Source organism: Dromaius novaehollandiae, chromosome 9 (assembly GCF_036370855.1).
Source record: "Dromaius novaehollandiae isolate bDroNov1 chromosome 9, bDroNov1.hap1, whole genome shotgun sequence".
NCBI lineage: Eukaryota > Metazoa > Chordata > Aves > Casuariiformes > Dromaiidae > Dromaius > Dromaius novaehollandiae.
In genome coordinates, this window is record NC_088106.1 from 12,405,856 (window position 1) to 12,428,051 (window position 22,196).

General features: G+C 52.1%; 1 protein-coding gene across 7 annotated transcripts in view; it reads right to left on the reverse strand.

The window, feature by feature from the left end:
• Positions 1 to 22,196, reverse strand: part of DIS3L2 (DIS3 like 3'-5' exoribonuclease 2) — a 203,533-nt gene that overhangs the window by 3,751 nt on the left and 177,586 nt on the right. For all 7 annotated transcript variants that reach the window (XM_064516730.1, XM_064516733.1, XM_064516734.1 and 4 more), the window contains 6 exons: positions 8,335 to 8,518; positions 6,544 to 6,630; positions 1,774 to 1,921; positions 1,337 to 1,467; positions 974 to 1,078; positions 44 to 145 (listed from right to left, as the gene is read on the reverse strand). In XM_064516730.1, the coding sequence (XP_064372800.1) occupies positions 44 to 145; positions 974 to 1,078; positions 1,337 to 1,467; positions 1,774 to 1,921; positions 6,544 to 6,630; positions 8,335 to 8,518 (757 nt within the window). The remainder of the gene's footprint in view (positions 1 to 43; positions 146 to 973; positions 1,079 to 1,336; positions 1,468 to 1,773; positions 1,922 to 6,543; positions 6,631 to 8,334; positions 8,519 to 22,196) is intronic.

Consider the following 22,196-nt stretch of genomic DNA (forward strand, 5'->3'; position numbering starts at 1 on the left):
CCACCCCTGCCTCCAGTGCTGTGAGCCCTTCCCGCAGCCTTACCTGGGACACAGCCTCCTGCTCCGGCCTCTCGGGCTCCCACAGGAGCGTCAGCTCCGGCTTCCTCCCCACCTTCTGGAACTGGAAGCCCAGCAAGGGCAGTGCCTGCGGGAAGGGAGCGCGTTGGGAACAGCCTGTGCCCCCGGCACCCCCTGCTCTGCTCCCCCAGCGACGTCCCCCCACCCCACTGTCCCCCACTTTGACTGCGGATGGGGATGACGCTGCTTTTGCCCAGCACACTGCATAAAGTCCTCTGCAGCTCTACAACAGCCAGGGTGCAGCAGCCCAGGAGTCTGAGCTGAGCACGTAAATCAGGGGCTGCTATGATACACAAACTGCCCATACATCACGCTATATGTCCTGTTTAAAGATGTCATTGCCAGCCGTATAACCAGGTTATTAAGAGAAGATGCTGTCACTAACTGCAGGTGCTGGCCTACAGCGGAGCTGTCATGGCCCTAGATATACTGTGTGATTAAATGAAATGAAAACCAGCTTTGTTCCCTTTCCTCATTTTAGACCTGTGTTCATCTCTGTCCCCGCAAACTTGCCTTTATTTCCTTTTACCTGGACTAGATAACCCACAAAACATAGTGGGGAGAACCTGGTCTCAGAGACTGGGCTGCTCCAGACCTCTCTGGTTCCTCGCGCTCTGCCAGCAGCAGGCTGGGGAAACACCAGGCAGAGCCAACACGGGCGTTTCTGCCTGGACTCTCTTCCCAGAGGCTGTAGCTCCCTCACCCTGTCCCTTGGCTCCCACCCCTCTGGCTGGCCCGGCTCAGGAGCAGCTCTGGGGCAGCGGGGCTCACCCAGAGGAGCACCAGGACACCCACTGCCTGCTCCAACAACCCAGGGTGTTGCCAATTTTGCTGCGGCTGTCTCCGGTGAGGCAGCATTGGCGTGTGAGACAGGCAGTTAGGGTGAGGCACTTACATTGCAGTAAATGCGCTTCTGCACTCCAAACTTCAGCACCAGGACGTCAAAGGCCTCATTCAGGACACCCATCACCATGGCCTCTGACTCCAGCGGACCACACTCCTGCCAAGAAACAGTGCTGTCACTACACCAGCACCCCACATTCAGCTGTCCCCATGGAGAGCCCCATCTCAGCACTATGCCAATGTCTTGGGTTCCCAGGAGCTCTACTGGTGACGGTGGCTGTGTCCCCTCTCCGTTTGCCTTTCCCCAGGCCCAGCTGGGGAGCCAAGCAGCCACACAGGCCACTGCCCTGTGATGGTCTAGGCTGGGCCTTCATGGGGAAACCCAGAGGTGCCTTGGGGAATTTGCAGCTCTTACCCTAACAAAGATGGCAAAGAAGAGGTCAGCACTGAGCTCCTGCACCCTCTTGGAAGCCATCTTCCGGTCGTTGCAGTGGTCTGCCTGTTGCTGGATGGCGTCCTTCTCCATCTTGATGGGACAGCTGGTGCCTGGGAGAGAGACAGGCGATGGTGAAGGGCCCATGCTCCCTCCCACTCCAGAGCTGCCCCATAGCAGCCTGGACGTTGATGCCCAGCTCTCCCCTGTCCCCCTGCCAGGTCGAGGGCAACACCATGCCAGGGAGCTGCCCATGTGGAAAGCAGACTCCAAGCATCCTGCAGCTGTGGTGGGCAAGGTAGGAACCCAAGAGTCCTGCCAGTGCCAGGCAGAGCTGCCTCCTCCCCTCACAGTGCCTGGAGCTGCCATGCAGTGGTGGGTGCTGGACACATGGCACAGAGTGGCCCCACAGCACTCACCGAGTGAGGCAGAGAGGAGTCGGTGCACGATGATATCTGCATAGCGGCGGATGGGTGAGGTGAAGTGCGTGTAGAAGGGCACGTTGAGGGCATAGTGGTGGAAGAGGGTCTCGTCCTCCAGGACTCCAGTGCAGAAGTACAGAGCCATCTGAAAGTGGTGAGAAGCAAGGGAAGGGTGTGAGCATGGATGCAAACCTTCCTGGATCCTCATGTGCAGCAGCTCTGCTGGGCATCGAGAGCCAGGAGGGTTTCACAGTGCTGCGGAGAACTTGTCCTCCTACCCCTGAGCCATGGCACGGATCTGTTTCTGTCCTAAGAGATGCTGGCCCGGCATTGCTGATGACACATCAGCCTGCTCGTCCTTATGCTCCCAGCTGTGCTGTCCTGCCACACCTTCCTGGAGGAGCAAGATGGAGAGATGGTGGCAGGTCTCTGCACAAGCCTGCAGAGATCTGTGTCTGCGAGAGGGGCTAACAGGGGATCCCAGCTGCTCCAAGCCAAGCAGCTGATGGTCCTCCACCCACTGCCCCGTTCGGGCTGCACAGACACAAGGCAAGTGCTGCAGCAGCCAGGTAAACAGGGAAGGGGGTAAATTTGTCTGCAGGGAGCTCCTGGCTGCCAAGCTACCGGTTGGTCCGCATGCCCTGTGCTCCCCTTGCAGTGCCCAGCACCTGGGGAGACTTTGCTCCAGGTAGCCCCAAGGACTGCACTGACTTTCACATCATGCTTGGGTTTAAGCAGCCTCTTAAATCTGCTCAGGTTTTGGGGCCCGTTCGCCACCCAACTGCTTTCTGCAGAGGAGCAGATGGGAAGGGGAGAGCCCAGCCTGTCTCATGCCTGTGACGACGGATGCTCTCCTGACAAGCAGGAACCCAAAGCAGATCCCGCCCCAGGCTCTTTTCTGGTCCTGGGTGAGGCCGCAGCTTCTGCACACCGATCATCCCTTCTTGGAGAGCACCAGCGGCCAGGACGAGCAGCTCATCCGCTTGCCTCCGAAGAGGAGCCAGCCCCGCTGCGATCCCCACTGCTCCTTCCACAGCAGCAGCTGGGAAGCCGAGCGGCTGGACGACCCAGCTACATCAACACCCGGCCTGCGCTGGCCCCGTGCTTCCCAGCAGCCTCTTCAATGGAAACCTCGCTTGGCTGCGCCACCCCTGTTATCACACATGTTACAGCTTTTATTTTTACATCTGTGAAACACCAGCCCTCAGGGCTGGGAAAACAACAGGGCCAGAGCCCAAGCGGGGAGAGGAGGGTGGGCAGGTCAGAGGGGTTGCAGTGGGGTCATGGCACAGTGGCAATTGAATGAACTCGTTTAAAAATAAGAGCAAAAGATTTAAAAACAACAGGAGTAGCTGGCTCTGATTACAGAGCTGTCCTGGGATACACGGTTTGGGCAGCTGTCTCCTCCGCTCTCCAGCCCAGCAGCACAGCCAGCTCCTGCTGAGCAGCAACGCACTGATCCGGGCAAGTAAATAGAGCAGGTTAAAAAATGCAGCATCGGTCCCAGCCTTATTATGAGACCCAAGAGCTGGGATAGGAGCTCTGATGGCTGCCAATTTCCACAACCCAGAACTAAATTGTTTCTGATGGACTCCACAAAGTACGATCTCCACTCAATTAGCTCAGCTCCCACTGAACAAGGCTCTGCGCGGTTGCGCAGGGAGACACGCTAAGCTCCCAGCACTGGGCTTCCTCGCTTTGGAGGCTGGCGCAGGAGAAGATGAGTGTCTTGTGCTTACAGAAAGCATAACATTACAGGGGGGTTTATGGGTACTGAAGGCAGGCTCCTGGGCAGGAGGATGCCTGGCTAGTGAAGGAAGGTCCCTGCAGTGCCAGGCAGGTAGAGAGGGGCATCCAGGCTTGACAGCAGAGCATGCAAGTCTGATGGTGCAAGGTTGACTTAGATCAAAGTCGTTATAAGAGAAAGCCACAAGGAAGGGCTCATATCTTCCCCTGTGTCCAGGAGCACAAGGCAACCCCCCATCTTTCAAGTTACCAAGATGCCAAATGTCTCATACTGCTTGCTGTTGTCTGGGCAACTTCTTCTAGATGGATGTGCTGACCAAACTCAGCTGCTTTTGGGTCCAGGACCCCTTTTGATGCCCTGTTGGCAGGTCGTGACCCTCACAGAGGTTGGAAACAGCTTAGTTATCATTGCAAAAATACTTCTTCAGCTGTGGCAAAGTTACATAATGCAAGGAGTCCAGTCTGACACCTCTCTGATAGCTGCCCTTGCCACCATGATAGCACCAGTGACACCAGCCTGATGTAAAGCAGATGTTTTCTCATTAACAGCTTCAACTGACAAGTGGTCTCAAATCCTCGGGGTCTGACTGCTGCAGTCCCCAGGAGAAATGCAAGGAGCCTGGAAATAAATAAGCCCCAACCAACCAGGGCCGACTTTGCTCTTACAGACAGATTGAATCCCCGAGTGACTGAGCCCCTGAAAAATGATATGTCACTGCTCCTTCATCTGTTACGAAACTCCTGGCATGGTAATCCAAGCGCTCCTGCAGACACACGTTACCAGTTGCTCCCCAGCTCCCTCTGTCTCCAAGAGGTTGATGTCTTGACCACCAATATACAGCAAAGATGGAAGATGGTCACTTGGTGTGAGCATGGCTAGGGACAGCTTGTTTTGGCTGATTTGTCTGCAACCTTGTTCCTGAAATGCAAGCTTTATCACTGAGACCTGAAATGTGTGCAGGGATAAGGGTCATTCCTCAGCGCCCTGGGCCTAGATGGTCTCTAGACACCATCTGTCAGAGCGACAGCCCAGCCCTCGACACCGGCACGGCGCCCTTGTCTGGTGCGTGGCCTTGCTCTGCAGCTGCCAGCGCTCAGAGCTGCGCTCTGACTGCGACGCCCAGGCAGATGGGCAGGATGGGGGTGACTTCCATCTGCTCTGTCTGTACTGGGACAAGTGGCAGACAGTAAAAAGTTGTCCTCCCAGGGAAAGCTCTTTCCACTTGGTAGCACTCCGTCCTTTCCTAGGGGCACTGACAGGGGTTTGCACTACCCATCCTCTGCATTTAGCAGTAGGAACAACGGTGCGAATCTAAACTGCTCAGGATTTTGGCAAGCTGTGGCCATTCACCTGCTGGCCCAGCACGCAGCGAGTGTGATCAGGGGACAAACAGAGAGTGCAGAGAACAACACTGACATCTCTCACCTCAGCAGCTCTGTGATCCTTCCCGACAAATCGTAGGTCAAATGTACACACTGCTGCATGTGTGTGCTGGATCACATCACAAAATGACCCTGAAGGTGGGAGGGTGTGTGCGTTCACCTGGCTGGTGGCTTTTAGCAAGTCTGAAATTTCATTTACAAGCTCAGCAATGATTCAGCTGATGGTCGATTGCATAAGCTCATCCTAGGATCAAAATGGATTTCAACTTCTTCTGGTTCACACACCATTCTCAACAACGAGAGTATCCCATCACACATATCTGCACCATCCTGCCAGGAAATGCTGAAGGGAACGCCACTCACCACCCAGAGACAGGCTGGCCTGCAGGGCCAACAGGAGCTCAGCAGTAAACTGGGCCCATTGCTTCTGCAGGTTGCAATGTTGAGTGTGCACAGACAGCACGTTTGCAGGCAGGAGTGGACTGCTTTAGCACAGCACACCTGAACACAAGCGCACCCTGACCTTCTGAGGATGGTATGCCACCACTGCATTCACCCATCAGCACCTTCCTTCAGAAAAGGAAGAGGAGACAGAAGGGACTAGGGCAAGCCAAAGCAGGACACAGGATCGTTATGTGGGGCAACACGGTGCACTCCAGAGAATGCTGCCTGCTCTTTGGGAAGCAGCACTACTGAGCTAAACACATTTTACCACATGGCTTCCGCCCCCAAATCCACTTGCAAACAAGCATTAAGCCACAAAAGTACAGCAGGACTTCAGGCAACTGCTAATGAGTAAATGGAGCAAATGAGCTAATTAGAAGAGTGACAGTCAAATGAGCGATGTTAGGAAGATAATTCATTCCTGCAGCGATAAGCAGGCCACAGCAGAGAGACCATTTCAGGAACATGCTCCTTCTCCCTGTGGGGTAGGAATTCCCTCAGAAGAGGCTGTGTTGTGCCCCGATGCAAATGTAAAAACACAGATGTTTCATATAAACTTTTTTTGATGTTGATAAGCACCCAAATAAGTGTCCTGAGCTGCAGACGCATCAAACACAGCAATCAGTGTGAGCAGCACAAGACTCCATCACAGAGACTTTCACAGAAGGTCTCTTGGCTTGGAGGGAAACCAAGGGTTTTCAGAGCATCATTGCTTATAAGAGCATGAGCCTGAGGGCCAGACTGCACTTCATGACCAGTTGCACAACCCTGCATCGTCCTGACTCCTTATTCCTTCTTTGCACAAGAAACCAGTTTGGATACTATGACTTGAGGAGCTGGCATGAACGCAAGCCCTGGAGTCTGTCACCAGCTACTTGTGGAGCAGGCTGGGTCCCTGTGAGTCTGCCAACATACCCTGTACACAACTTGAAGTGTGAAACACCCCAAGTGGTAATTGTAGGGTTGGGATGGGAAGGCTCACCCAGCAAAGCTCTGCTGCACCAGGAATTCAGCATGGGGTTGAAACACTGCGTGGGAGCCGCTGGGAGCCCCACAACACCATGTTCAGTGTCCATTCATCCTCCCTTTACGTAACAACCAGCTACAACAATGCAGAGGGACCCCATGGGTGAAGATGGAGTCACAGCAGGCAGCTACAACCAGACGTGTCTGACAGCACGGTGCCATCCTTACCTGCATGGGCCTGGAGAACATGTTGGTCAGCACTTCTTTCCTGGCTTCGGAGTATCTGTCAGTACCAAATGTTTCATTTAAGCTTTTCTGGAAGAGAAAAGAGAGATTTCAGTGTTGGCAAGCAGTGGTGGCCAGGGGACCCAGACAGACCTTACTGGGACAAACAGGCAGCTTGTCAGAGCAAATTGCTCTTTTCCCTGCAAATCCCCTTGAAAAGTGCAGAAAGTGCGTGTGGAGCTGGGTTCTGGCTGCAGCAGCCAGCTCACCCTGGCAAGATTGCGCGCACAGCACTGCCAAGTGCTGACCCACCTCCTAGGGTCAAATGCAGCGAGCGCAGAGGGCACAGAGACCGCTGGCTCTGTCCCCAGACGTGCAGCACGCAGGCACACCCGTAAGCCCTCTCCCTGACCTGTGCCTGGCTCCTGTCCAGACACTGAGAGCTTCAGTGCATGGACTAACAGGACTCCGGGGAGATGCAGATACGAGAGGTCACTGCCCGGGGCTAGCAGCGAGGAAAAGATGAGAGAGTTCAAAGTGCAGAAGAGAAGCTGAGTGCACAGTCCTGCATCTGCTGACTTAGCCTCAGCACAGCCAGCAAGAGGGGAAAGCAGTCCCAGCTGATGGAGTGGTATGAGGGAGGCCAGCGGGGATAGGATTAATGGAGGATTATCCACAGTCCGGGGCAGTGGGGAAAGAAAATCCTGGAACCTGTGCAGTGCTGTTCAGCTCGAGTTCAGTCTCAGGACATGCTCAGGAGAGGATCGGTTCGATACCTCCCGCACTGGCTGCATCTGACCTTTCCCAGCACCGCTCTCCAGTCCTTCCCAGTCTCCATTCCCCACCCTTCCCACCCTGAGGCCTTCAGCAGCCCAGACAGAAACATCCCCTTTCAGGGCTACTTTTCCTGCGATACAGAGCAAGCGACTGGCCCAGGACCTCCTGCAAAGGCAGGGAAAGGAAATCTGGATGCCCAGGGAGTGCCCTGTCCTGGGACATGCTTCCTATTGCCCTGCTTCACAGGGAGAGCAGTAACTTGGGTCACCTTCAAGGTCTCCCAGACCCTGCTCTGAGCTTTGGGCACAGTACAGCCAGCCGGGACAGGCTGGGCTACCCTTGCCCAGTGCAGTGGAGTCAAGCGCTGGGAAGGCAGGTGTTTCATTTCGGTACGGACTAGCTGTCCACCTTGCCTGGGCAGAGGCTGGGGCGACTGCACTGCTGCTGTTCGTCCTGAAAGCTGCAAAGGCCTGACTGGCTTTTGGACCCTCTCCTCCCTTCCCTTTCCTCGGCAGCAGTCTTCTCCCACCTGGGCTGCAGGGATTGGAGAGATGGCAGCCTCTCCACTACCCCTCATATGTGCGCCTTGAAGCTCCAATAGTTTTGTAAGCCCTAAAGAGCATCGCCCTGCCTCTGCACAGCCGACACACGGCCCTTACAGGCCGGAGGACAGAGCAGCCTAGCCAGAGGGGCTGGCTCCCGCGGGCCTTAGGAGACATCCTGCACTTTCCACCCAAGGGGCTAAGGAGACAGTGAAGAGTTGCGCTCTTCTGTGTCCCGAAAGCCTCTGTGCTGCCTCAGGGATCACACTCACTCTGCGCCCCATGTCAGGGGACTGCTCCTTCCCCACCAGCAGTGCTGGGGAACCCAGCACATTCCCTGCATCTGCTGCTGCCCCCAGACCTCACCCCAAAAAGAGCAGGGGGCGCAATGCAGGGAATAAACCCCCCGCTGCTGCGAGCGCAACGCAGCCACACCGCTGCCCGCCCCTCGCCCCCACGTCCCTGGTGCGCTCACGTGCAGGGCCCCGGCGCTGCTGAAGTCCACGTCGAGGCCCACTTGGTCGCAGAACTCCACGAGGTCGTTGAGCAGCTTGCTCTGGGGCGGCGGGTGGCGGCGCAGCAGGGCCTGCTCGGGGAAGGAGCGGTAGATCTGATGGGCCACGGCCATGTTCGCGAGCAGCATGAACTCTTCCACCAGCCTGCAGCAGAGAAGAACAGCCCCGGCCCCCCAGTCAGAGCGGAGCGCGCCCCGGGAAGCAAAGTGGTACATTCGCTACCGGCCGCTCCAGCCAGTACGTAGCGATGGGAGCTAGTACTACGCAGGAGGGAGAACAGCCTCGAGTTGCTGTTATAAAAGCAGATTAGACCTGAAACTGCAGCAAATCCCCCCCCCCAATATTCTCATTTTCCAGCTGAGGCATCCCTATGGACTCGGAGAAGGCCATCCTACTAGTGCAGACAGGCAGAAGTCAAGGATAAACTGACAGCTTAATTTAAGATAAAATAATCTCCTTTTAGGTCATTTTATCTCCTGAAATGCTCGACAAGCATAACAAACGCTGTGCAAGAGATATCACGGAAAACAAACACGCATCGCTGTCTTCCTGGGCCAGAGAAAACAGCGTCTCACTTGCTCCCCCATCCTGAGATCGACATGTGTGGTCAGGCCCAGCCGCACAGCCCTGCCTTCGCGCCGGCTTCCTCCGAGAGCAAAACGCGGAGTGGTCCCCGGCAAGGCAAGTGTCCCGCTTGGCTCGCCGCAGGGCTGCCTCCGGGATCGAGGCGCTACCAGGACTCTCCACGGCTTCACGCCCCTGCAGCCTGCTCTGCTGCGGAGATGGCTGGGCTAACCCGGGCTGGGGCGAGCAGCCCTCTTCTTGCTCTAAAACACACAGCCGCTGAGCGGAAACCTCCCGGGCTATCCGTCACAAAGAGAAGCAGTATCCACACTAGACATCATCTTTGGTGCATTATCAGTTATGCTACCAGCTGTAGGGCTGTGTCACAGGAGACCTGTTTAACTGGGCTTAGATAAGCAGCGAGATGTGCTTAACTGGGCTTCCCGCTACTTGCGGCATGTATTCCCTGTGGCTCCTAACTAGTGCTAATTGTCAAAAAAGATAATAGAGCTACAAAAGTAGCCTCATGCTCCAAGCAACGCCCGAGCAAGCTGCCACCGATTATGCTGGCACAGCCCCACCGCTCCTGCGCAGCAAGTGGCAGCTTTGGGGGCCGGCTGGGGGCACCGGGGATGGAGACCGGGAACCCACAGCTCTCGCCGTGGCTGTTGGCAGACAGGTTGGCCAGGGCAGATGAGCAGGGCCCTGCGTTCCCGGGGCACTTGCTACGGCAGCGATGCGTTCCCAGCCGTGGAGACTTGCCAAGAACTCAAAAGAGAAAGGAAATAATTAAAGGCAAGCCCAGAGGAGGAACAAGCACATGACAGTTGTAATCAGCAGTGGAAATGTTCATCTTTACAAGGAAGGAGCGCTGTCGAGAAGAGCTTCGCGGAGGCTCCAGGGCAGCGAGTGTATTGCCCTGAAGAGGCCAAGGCTTCAAACCTGCGGGGAAGGCAGGACAGACGCTGTCGCAGAGGCAGTGCAAAGAAAGGCGTGAGGAACAGGGCAGCCCAAGACGGGATGGGAACGGGCCACCGATCCTGCCTCCTGAAATACCCGCTGAACAAGCAGATGCTGCTGGGAGACCAATGGATCAGTCAGCAGGGTGTGACGTCCACCCGCGGCCCAGCGCAGGAGTGACAAGGGCTGTGGGTAACGCAGCAGGGTCCAGACACACTCATGACAGCCCATTTCCCAAAGGCTGAGCGCAGAACTTGCTGCTCCTGTGCAGCTGAGCCAGCAGATGGCAACAGCGGTCCCTCTATGGCCACCGGCACCAGGGGCTGCAGGACAGCACGGCCCGAGGGTGCTGGGCACGCAGGCTGGCTCTGCCTTAGGACACCTCTCCTTGGGTTTCGGTGCAAAGAGAAAGGGAGACGTTTCCAGCGCTAGCCCTGGCTACGCGGATGCACACGCGGGCGAAGGCCAGCCACAGAGTCCCTCTGCCTCCCTTGAAACATGGCAGGGATCAGGACCTTCGGAGTGAGTTGTAAAACCTTTTTAAAGAAAAAGCAATAAGCACACCCGTGAACAATATTGCCTCTTTGTTGCAGGTGAGCGTGTTTATCTCATGTCCTAGACACAAAGACTGTAACTGAGAGTTCAGGCAGCTCCTGCGATTCATCTTGTTCCTGCTGCTCACAAAAGCATAAGGCTTTTAGCTTGTATCTCCAGCGACTCTTTGGGCTGGATGCAATTTCCACCAGATTATTAAATTCTGCTTTCTGTTTTGCCATGTGGGGGGTTTTGGCCTTTGAATTTTCCTGGGGCTAGTCTTGTTCTGATGTTGCAGGTAGCACTGAATTGAAGCCCATGCCTGAGAGCATTCCTGCCAGAGGTGTTTTTACACCTGAAAAAACCCTGCACACTTCCCACACACTGCAAAATCACATCCTCTTCCTCTTCCACAGGTCCACACCTGGAGGGAACACCAGCCCCAGAAACCCTGCATCAAGGAGAGCTATCTGACACACGGATGAATTGGCAACACGGACAGGAAAATCTTATGAAGAGCTTTACACCCATAACAGGGTGCAGGATGTGACCCTAGATGCTCAGAGCTCAAAAGCTACTTGTATCACTCACTGCACCCAAACCCAAGCTAGGAACGCTGCAGAAGAGGAATGGGTTTGAGGGCATTGCCCTGTCGTGGAGAAACCCTCCAAAAGCCGACGGCTCCAACAGTTGGTCCCCTTACCAGATCAGCTTCCAGAGGAAACCCTGGGGCAAAAGAGACAGTCGTCGTCCCTCACCCCGAGCACACAGCTTTGTTTTGTGCTTCCAAGAGTGGACAACACAGATGAGGTTGGACACCATGTTATACCTATATCCAGGCAGGAAAAGAAGCCCCAGGACCCCGATGGGGTCAGTTCATATCAGCGCAGGTTAACGAATAACAGTGATCTGGGGAGACTGCAATGCCCTGGGGGTCAATGCCAAAATGTCCTGCAGACGCAGAGGGTCCTTCCCAGCTCCCAGTCCCATGGGAGTTGCAGAGCTACTCCCCACACGCGCCCCATTTGAGCAGCCCAGACAGTCAGTGCTGCACTGCAGGCGCAAAAGGGAGGAACAAGATAGGGTTGTTCTGTGATAGCTCCTAGGGAGGTTTGTTTTAAACATCATTCCCCAAGATTTAGTCCCCATGGAGAGGAAAACACCCCCTTGCACGGCAGCTTTCAGAAGAGAACGGTCACAGCTAGGCTAATCCAGAGCATGTGAGAGTCTGACGGGGTCTGCGGGAAGGGGCTGGGACAGCACCCAAGCTGGCACCTGCACCCGGAGTTAAGCCAGGTCACCTACTCCCGCAAAGAAAGGGGGTCTGTGGTTCAGCTCCCTCAGGACACAAGGAGGGAGGCTGCAATCTGCAAAGAACAGCTGAATGCGGAGGTCTAACTGCATCTAAAAAGAAAACCATATCCCCCTGCGGGGCTCGCAGCGAGACTCTGCACAGGACGCGAGACTCGGGGGGACGAGCCCAGGGCTCGGACGGCAGGCAAAGCCAGCACAGCTTCGGCTGCTCAGGAGCAGCAGAGCACGGCAAAGTCGCTGCCCTCTCGCCCTCCCCAGGTAGCCTTCCCCACTGCCGTCCCACGCCGGGACAGGTTGTTGGGAGCCCCACTGAGCTCTCGAGCTCAGGATACTCTCACGTTTTCACTAGCCCATTTTAAAAGTCAGCTGCCACGCGCTGCACTTCGAGCGAGCGTCCTCGCCAGGGTTTCAACTCGGCAAGCGCTACTCTGCGGCTCGGAAAAAAGAAATGGATCATCAGGCAGCCTGGAGCTGAAGCCTGGCTGGCAGCGGCCGGCGGCCAGATGAGCGCCTGGCGCTATCGTTACTGGGAGCAGCGCTGAAACCCTGCTAGCTCGTCGGCAGGTCAAACGACAAGAAGGTTTTTTTTTTTTTTCTTCTTTTTTTCTTAAAACAGCCTGGCTTGGAGCTTGGCTCGGTGTGGCTGGCAGAGAGGAGCGCAAAGAAAAATATTTCATGGCTAAAAAAATGGAGACAGAGAGACTAGTCCATCTGAAAGTGCACTGAATGAATCCCATGTGAAATGCATTCTAACGCCATCGCTACAGTTTCCTCTGGATTAGCTGAGCTATCCTTGGCTCCCAGCTACAAAAAATCCCATAAACAATATGATCTGAACTTTTGCCCTTTCAGCGCTCCTGCAAGGCTTCCTCTGCTGTCCCGCAGACCGAGGTGGGGGCTAGCAGGTGGCCCTGCCTCCCGTAGGTGCTCGCAGGTACCAGCTGTCCTGCTCGCCGGGGCTGCACGAGGGAGCGCTTCCAAACCTGTTCAATGCATCATTTAGCACGTGTACATGCGAGAGGGAGGCGAGGGAGAGGCAGGACGGCTTGAGAGGTCTGTAACATGCGTAAGCATCTTCTGCCGGCTCTTTCAATACCTAGATTTTGCTTATGAGTTATGGGCTTGGTGCAGGAGTTAGCGGGTGAAATTCTATAGCCTGCCTTATGCAAGAGGTCAGGCAGAGGGTAGGGTTTTCAAAAGCGCTCGCCTCCTAGTTTCAAATGTGATTGTGGCATGTCAGCTTCTAAATCCCACCGACTGCTGGGGAGATTTCAGGCTCCTGAGATGCTCTTAGACTTGCTGCTTTTCAAAGTACCTTAAATGGTGGTCATTGCTGCTGCACACAAAGAATAACCATCTTGGAAACCATCCAGCCGAGGGGGACTGATAATGCCCTGATGGCTGCCCCAAATGCAAGCTGCTGGGCTGTAACTCTTCTCACACAGCTCCCACCCAGAGCCAAACGTCTGTGGGACACGGGAAGAGAAGCTAGACAGTCAGACTCTGGAACTGCTTTAGTAACAGCGATACCATTTGCTCCGTAAAAGGTTAGCAAAACCCTTCCTGATCTCTTTACAGCAACCTTGAAAAACTATTCACATCCCCAGCAAGTTGTTTTGTTGATGGCAAATAAAATATTGGGTTTTCATGCCAAATCTCAGCAGAGCAAAGCAGGCAAGTAACACGTCTGTTTGGCTGCTGTGTTTCCATGGCAACGCGGCCCGGCTATACAATAGCCATCTAAGTGCCCACTCTCCCTGATTAACTTGACAAATGACATTAGCAAATCAAGGTTTGCTGCACAGGGAGAGACAAGAAGTACTTTGTTTGCAATCTAGTAAGTGCAGGAACAAGGCAGGCAGCTTGGTTAAAGCAAAGACACATTAAAACATTCCACCAGCCTAACAGACCCATAAGCTTCAGAGCAAATGACAGCGAGGTATGGCCAAATAGATGAGCACAGCTCTTTCCCCATGCCTTCTCATTCACCTCTATTGCCTCCTGGAAGATGTAACCGGCGGGAGTATCCCAGGCATTGAAGTGTTTTCATAGCTGAGGCATAGACACAGAGGTCAAGTCCCAAACACCATGTAGCTCTCCCATGGCTGGATTTTCCGTGCTTTTGACACGCTGGAGAAGTCAGTCTCCTCTTTGCCTTTTGTTCATTGGGGCAATCTGCTCACAACGGGACAGAGCTGAACCACCCTGAGCTGGAGCCAGAGCTTTCCTTCCAACGGGTTGTCCATCCAGTTGGGTGAGCTGGCACAATTTAAAGCTTCCCAGCATCTCAGACTTGAGCCAGGTATGACTGAAGCATTTCTGCAAAGGCTACCACATTTCCTTCCCCTACCCCTTTACAGAATCCTATCCACTCATCTCCATCCTGCCTCCCTCTCACAGCACTTGCTCCCCCCTGCAAAAAAAACAAACCTTTTGCTGTTCAACCTCCTTCCCAAGCTTTGGTTGACTGTGCAGATGGGTTTACGTTCCCTGCTCAGCACAGGTCTGTGCTTTGCCTAGCAGGCAGGGCCTGCTCTGGTTTCTCAGCCCATAGCTATGTGTCTGTCTCAGGTGTCCAGCTCTGTGCTGGATCCAAATAGGGATAGGGCAGAAGAGCTTTGAAGGCATCAAACTTGGCCTGTGGTCGAATCAAGTGGTACCATGAGGAGCTAGCACTGAGAAAAGGAAGCCCTGGCCTGATGAACAGCACTGCCTTTCCTGGCAGACAGCACCACACAGAGCTTGGCCACTAAAACCCAACGGCACTTTCTGGTGTTAGAGCATCTCCTTCCTCATGCTTTGAGCGATGGGCACAGTCAGGCTTTAGGAGCTCTGCAGGGCAACCAGCGTTTCTGAGCACGCCTGAGAAGGCTGTACAGACACTGACAGATACATATCCCCTTGCTAAGGGCAGTACGTAGCTGAGAGCCTTAGCTCTCTGCTGACTTGGAAGGGATTATCACTGCAGAGCAATCTCATAACAAAAAGAGACCTACAGCCACCTCCAGGGAACAGGCTAAATCCTGCTGCACTCGCCTTCCACAAAAGGATGCAAACACTACAGTGCATGGTGGCAGGCCCAACAGCAGCAGCAGTAGTAACAGTTGAAGGACAACAGTAAGGAAAACAGCCCTGCAGTTTAACCAATATACTCTCTCCAAAGAGTTAAGTCCAAAGACTTCGTCTACTGCCCTGGATATGGTGCGACTTTTTCTTCTTTTCTTTAAATCAAGTACGTTTATTTTTGATTACAGCCCTTCCATGAAGCAAAGGAACTCTGGAGGTTTCTATAAAAGCTCTTCTAAAAGCAACATTAGCTAACCCCATGTCTCTTGAGAGTGCAGCCAATGACAGAATCATGCTCTTTGGCCAGTAGCCGGAATGGAGCTTGTGATGGCCCTTTTCCATGCAAAATCCTGCAAGAAAGATGAACTGCCTTCCTGGGGACACTATGCCAGTCCAACGGACATGAGCATCTTCAGCCATGCCCTCCGGAAGAGGACTGCTTCTTGAAGAGTTACGAATATTAAACCCTCTGTTATCCAAAAATTGGATGGCACTGTTATATATGAGCTTTGCATTACTGGTGTGGAGCTCCCTTTGCCAAAGACAGTTGCCAAATGTCCAAAAGCCCTACTTTTTTTGAAAGAAAAAGTAGTAAAAGGCAAGAACACTGGTGGTTCCTGGCTTAATGAAAGTCATTTGTGCACCTTTTGCAGCTAGCAGTAGCTTTACAAAGCCGAGATGAATAATGGAATTAGTCCACTTTCTGAGATTGTTCAATTAGCCCTTGGTTAAAACTGTTAACATTGAAACTTGATGAGAATAGCAGCTTTGAGGCAGTTTCAGATTCATTTCTTACTAAGCTAGACTGGCTTTTCTCTCTAATGAACTCCCTTTCTGGGGTATAATGAATGCCCTTTTTATTAGCTTTGCTGCCTTCCCAGTAATAGATGCCTACAACACAAATGCATGGGAGATTTTTCTGAATTCAAATGTCATTTACTGGCCACTCTTGCACCTTTAGGCTGGAAATGTCATGATACCACTTTCTTCACTTTATCCAAATTAAGTGCGGTACAGTGGAAAACTGTTTAAGCTCTCAATACTAAAGCTGGGCTACTGAAGGCATTCGGCATGATTAGGAATTAATTGCTTAAAGCCTGATGTACTTGGTTTGCACATGGGGATTTACACCGCTAGAAAAACCTCAACCATTTGCCTAAGTTCCTTTGAAATTATTGACGCCACTTTGCAGCGCTGTTATGTAACAGAGCTGACTTAATCTGGCAGAACAACGTCAGGTCAGACGTTGAAGCGCTGAGGACAGCACAAGCAGCGCTAGGGCCCTCAGCTGCTTGGCTGCATGGATGGCAAATGTTCCCCTCCTGGCCTGGGAGCTCTTCAACCTCACCTGTGGTTTGTATTAAGGAGATAAAGGCAAAGCCTGCCCGTCCCATCACCCCATGTCCCATCTTGATCCAGGCAGCAAAGCAAATGTCATCGAATTGAAAAGAGAGACTGTTGCAGAGGACGCAGCCTCCACGGGCTGCGCCTTTTCATTAAATGTTAATATGACTGCAGTCTGCTCCTTTTCATGCAAATTGGCGGCAACCTTCAGACTCCTGGCAGGATGCTAAAGTGCCCCTCTGTGCCAAAATGGCATCTTCAGCTGCCATGGGCCAGGGATGAAAGCCTAGACCGGCACCCACACACTCATCCACAGATGACACGGAGGCACAACTTCAGCAGACTCCCTTGATCCCAGCTGCAGCATCCTCCAAAATTTTCTTGGGACTATCAAATTTTTGAGCCCAAGGCAGAAGACATCACTCCCCGCATGACAGACACAGGCAGCTCTCCCTCCATGAATGGGCTCGCTGAGCGAGAAAACCTCTTTTCTACACTTCTCCCAGGGGTCCCAAAGCTGCCTTCAGAGTGCCATTTGCTCAGCATAGGCACGGAGCCTCACAATTACACCATAACCTAGAAATGCCTCCAGCAGCCAGGGCTGCTCCGGTCTCCCTGGTTGTGCTGGATGTCAGCACAGAAGTAGCAGCACTTTTTGAAAGTCCTTCTTTGAAACACAACTTCCTCACCCTGCCTGAGCACTTCTCTATGACCAAGAAGACGTAGCTTCATAAAGGGTTTGAGATCATTGCAGACAGCTCCAGGAGCTGCTCTGCTTGCAATCCCAGCCCTGCTCCTGCGGACCCCTATCAGATCCATTTTGTCATTCCAGAGAGCCACCAGCTCACGGAGACATCGTCTCTCTGAGGGAGCTATGAGATGAAGGTCAAGGTCCCACTCACTCTCTGCAGAGCCGCAGGGCAGGGACAGGCAGTGACCACTACTGCCCAGACCAAAACGGTGTGTTCAAACTAAAGGCACTCAGCTGGGGCATCACCGCCTGCCTGGGCTGTGAAGCCTCGCTTTGGGGAACCACGTTAGGAGGCTCTCGAGCAGGGGTGCTGCATGGCAGCCTGGGGCCAGAACAGGTACCCAAAACAGTTTTCTCTGGCCCATGAGAATCCCGGTGGGCAAGAGAGCCCAGAGCCAAGCCAGGTCCGAGAGAGTGCGTAGGACAGGGGAAATACCCTGCAAACAGAGCTCCCAAAGCAGAGATTGGCAGTCCATGTTCCCAGGATTACAGCCTGATACGCAACTGGCTCCGAAAGCAGGGCTTACGACAAGAATATTCTCCTAGACACATAGTATTAGTGTCATCCAGAGTCCAGCTAAGAGGGGAATGGAAAGAATTCCTGAAGAAATGCAGACAGCCTCTCTCCTGACGTGCAAGTCTCCGGCCCCACACATCAGGACAGCACTGCCTCATATCAGACGGCATTTCCCACTAAAATGAGGAAACAGGAATGACAGGCACTTTTCCTTGCAGTTAAAGTTTACGCAAGTGATTTATAGGTCAGAAAAATTAGCAAGCCCGTAGCTGAGTGCTCCATACAACAGCATGTGTTACATGGCTGCTGACCACAAATGCCAAGACCCATTAGGTGGAAGCAAAGGGCAGCACGATGGAGAGTTAAAGATGCTTTTTGCCCATTTAATTAATTAGTTAGGTCTCTTTTCCATCCCCTGCAGCCTTCATTAATGTAACATTGAAGTGAAGGAATATTAACAATTCAGACAACACATTAATATTAACACAACACCTGCAAAATGCAAATGCAAGTCCATTAGGTAAACAGATGATCCTAAGCCATCAAGGCAGAAACAACATTCTGACATTTCTTAGCAGGAGTATCCTGTGGAGATACTGTCCATCGCTTCCGCTCCATTATAATGCCATGGCCCTTGTAAGTAGGGGGTCCTCATCTGTTACTAGTCCCTGAAAGAATGACAAAAACTTACATTTTCATTAAAGTATTTGCCAGTTTCATATGGAAAGTGTCTTTCTAAAGCCATGTCATGAACCAGAAAGATCAGAAAGGATTTTTTAAAAGGATTTTATCTCCGCACTAGTGAAGGATGGAGATAAAATCGAAGCTGATAGCTTGTACATATTAACCTGCACTTGGGATTGCTTCAGAAGCTGAGCTTTTGGTTAAGATTAATCTGAGACAAGCTTCCTATATGGCAGAAACAAACAGTTAATCGCCCAGAGAACTGACAGTGCCATAGGGACCCACAGAGCTGCGAGAACTGTCCTTCATGTGCCACGTTCCTCCACCAGCTGGCTAAAGCTGTCCCAGCTAAGGAGACTTTCACATCCTGCGTGCATTTCTCCCTTGAGTTTTTGGCTTTGCTACTTCCAGCTTACCTGGCATTGGAGAGTTGATTACTTCTAAAGTGGGAGATAAATTCATGGACAAAGCAGAAATAACAAAGGGAAGAACTTCCCAGACTGGGAGCGTGAGATGACCAATGACTGAGGAGAGCATCCATCTACCAACCCAGACGTGACCCTGAGACAAACAAACAGGAGCGTGCAGAAGCTCGCAAAGACAGGAACAACAAAAGCCAGCTAAAAAAGTAAAGTAGTGCATGGAGAGTAACCTAAATAATCCAGCAACCAAAGGCAGCAGTGGCAGGACAACCCAATATCTACCCCATGACATCCATGAAATGAAAGCTGGGCAGTGGTTTGCTAAGTAATGCCTTCTTTCTCTGGTAGTCCCTAGTCCAAACTCCTGCTCAAAGCAGCATAACCTCAAAGCTAGATCAGGTTGGCCTTCTCCAGCTGAGCTCTGGAAATCATCAAGGATAAATAGTCACACCACAGCCCCTCTGAGTCCCTGTTCTAGTTCTTAACCACTCTCATAGTGGAGAGCAGTGGTAGCCAGAGTGTTGTTTGGGCTCTTAGGAAGAGGGCTGCAGGAGAAGCACTCAGACTGACCAGCCTTTAGAAAGGGCCTTGCTGGAGAAGCATGTCTCTGGAGAAAGTGGCTGAAGATCAAGGGAATTGGAGCCAGCACCAGGAACACTGGGTCTGAGAAGATGCATGTCAGGCAAACACATTTCAACTTAGCAAAGATCCTAGTGGACACCCAAATCCAGCTGGTTTCTGGCCTGGGATGCTCTGCTGAGGGTGCTTTCCAGGTGGGGCTGTGGCTGTGGAGCAAGGATCACAGCGCTGTCCATCACTGCACCACTTCAAACTCAGATTTTCAGTTGTAGCACTGAGTGTGGGCAGGTTAAGGGGAATAGTTGTATCAATACGGAGTGAGGGATCCAGCTGGCTCCAACTATATTATTCTTGGTCTGAAATTATTGTGAAGCACAACACATGAAAGTTCTGGTTACCAAGACTTTCAAAGACATGGAAACCCTAGGGGGAGGGGAGCAAGGTATGAGGGACAGGGACAGCAGATCGGGGTTAAAACAACCAATAAAAGTTGGCAAGGAGATGAAAGGGAAAAGGGCAAAACAGCATTTGGGGGTGCTGTTTTCTAAATAAGGACTACTGAAATAGTCTGGATAGTTTCTGCTTTCAGGCAGCCTTTTGGCAGATTAAAATGTCCCAGAAGATTTTTTATCCAGCTCTTACAATCTTAAACTAAACATTAGGTGAGAAAAACATGCCTCTAAAGAAAAGAGTCAGGCATAGCCCTGAGTGAAAAACAATGAGCAGGAGAACGAACGTATCAGATTTGTTGAACATACAATCAACAGCAGGTTTTTCCCCCCCCTAAAAATAAAGCCAAGGGAATGAAATGCAAAGAGATGAGCAGGGTGGAAAAGCTGTAGGAAATTTAGGCAATCTGCTCCCACTTCGAGTTTTCCCCAAACACGACGATCACCCTGCATGGCCTCAGCAGGCAGGCTGGGACTACTCCTGGAGTTACGCCGTAAATTCCTGACGCTGCCTCGCCCCCTTTGCAGCAGGACAGACTAAAGGTACAGCAGGTCTTTTCCATCTGTAACTTCTCCCTCTTGACTTTTATGTGCATTGATTCAAAAGCTATTTGATTTACTGGCATAAGGCTCTGAAGAGTCTGGTTTGGTCTAAGGACAGCCTGAGGTTAAAGACAGAAACGCAGTTTCACCACCCTGTCCATTACAAGAAAATGTTCAGGCCTGGATTTACAGTCATGTTCCAGCAAGCCCACACATCACGTCAGGCTGAAATTAGCCTCGTTTACGCAATGGGATTGAGAAGAATCACCTAAACATTGTACCAAGTTCAGCACACAACAGAGAAAGCCAAACAGTGTGAGAGCAGGCGTTTAACAGCACACTTGCTTCCAGAGAAGTGCAAAAGGAGGGTGTACAGTTGTAGCGACAGAGGTTTGTTCACCTCCAACTGGAGCTAAGTACAAACAGTCAGCCAAATGAAGAGAGATAAGGATAGATAAGCTTCAATGGACCATGACAGATAAGGATGGGTGGTCTAGCTGTAAGCTAGGAAGAACTTTGTCCCTAAAGCCCAGAGGTGGATATGATGACTCTCCAGAGCTGGCTTAGCAAGAGAGGACTTTGCTTCTCATCACGCTGCCAAGACTGTAGAAAAGAAAGAACAAGCTCTGTTCACACTGAGGTCTACAAAACCTCACACACTGCTGGGTGAAGCTAGCAAGTGTGTCAATCTCTGGCTATCACAACACGAGGTCTAACCTGGTTACTTCTGCTAGTTCCTCCACCGACTTTTATAAGCCCTTCGCTATGACATTCTGAAAGCGCTCCTTTGGGACAGAGTTTTACTGAATCAAGAAAAGCTTGACTGAAGTGAAAGACACAAGTTTGATGAAAGAGAGACCTTGCAATGCTACCTTCCAACCTTTGAACCGGGAGTCGCAACTGGAGTTCAGCAGCACAAGTCAGCCTTCTACAAATATCTACCACCACCAAAAAAACAGACATGAAGATCTCTCAGCACATTTGCGTTGCTAAAACCAGCAGACCTCAGCACTGGATCCCAATAAGATCTGCAACATTGTCATCTTGGCAGAGCTATGTGCCTTTTAATCCTTGGAAAAAGAGCATTTCAGGCACTGATTCTTGTCTTTGCATTTGAGCGTTGCAAAGCCAAAACAACAACCTCTTTTGGAGCATGGGGCATATCCTAAGATGCCCTGGAGTCTTCTTGTCCTACAGACACTAAGTAGTAATCTCCATATGACAAAGCTGAAATAAAACCATATATCCTCATACCTTGGTGAGCCTCCAGTCCAAGCCTGACAGATACTTGGCCCTGGGTGCTGCATCTCCCAGACAGTTGAATGAACCGGGCACCTCTGTACATTTAAAAGCAGGAAGCACAACATTAAATCTTTGATATCAAAATCACCATACTGGACTGGACTGCAATGCTCTCTTCTTTCCTAATGCCTGTGTCTGTCAGTCTATGATGGGAATCATCAGGGAAAGTCATCTGCAAAGACCCTGGTGTTGAAATTGCAATGGTGGCTCCAGCCCTAGCACAGCAGGACCTCAGCACTACAAACCACTAGGTGAGTGACTCAGACTCTCATGGTGGCTGGATTCCAACCAGCCATATTCCTTCCTGGCAACCTGGCTTGTCATGCCTTCATACTCGGCAGTCAAGTGTGAATGACTCAGGTCCTAGATCTCTGGCCGTCAGATCTACATGCTGGGCTGACCCTTTCCAAATCTGAGAGTGCCAGCCTAAAACAGCTCATGTGACAAGTTCACTGCAACCTCAGAGCTCAGATACAGCTGACAGATACTTTCTCCTCCCCAAACCCTGAAAACACTGTGGGATGGGAGAAGAGCAAGTGGCCATGATGACTGCTACCTCCTAGCAGAACTCTGAAGCTCAGGTCGCACAAGTGGGAACACATGGAGGTCACTTGGGGAATGGAAATGCAGTGTCCTGTTTCTCTTAGTCTGACACCAAGATAGCTGGAGTGGGGCTGTCCGGCCCTGTACGATGAGTTGTTCAGCAAGGTCAGAGTAAAAGGTTTGGGAGCTTCCTCCAAATGATCAGCTTGTTAAATCCAGACAGCTGCAGAGGAGGCCAGTCAAGCTGAGC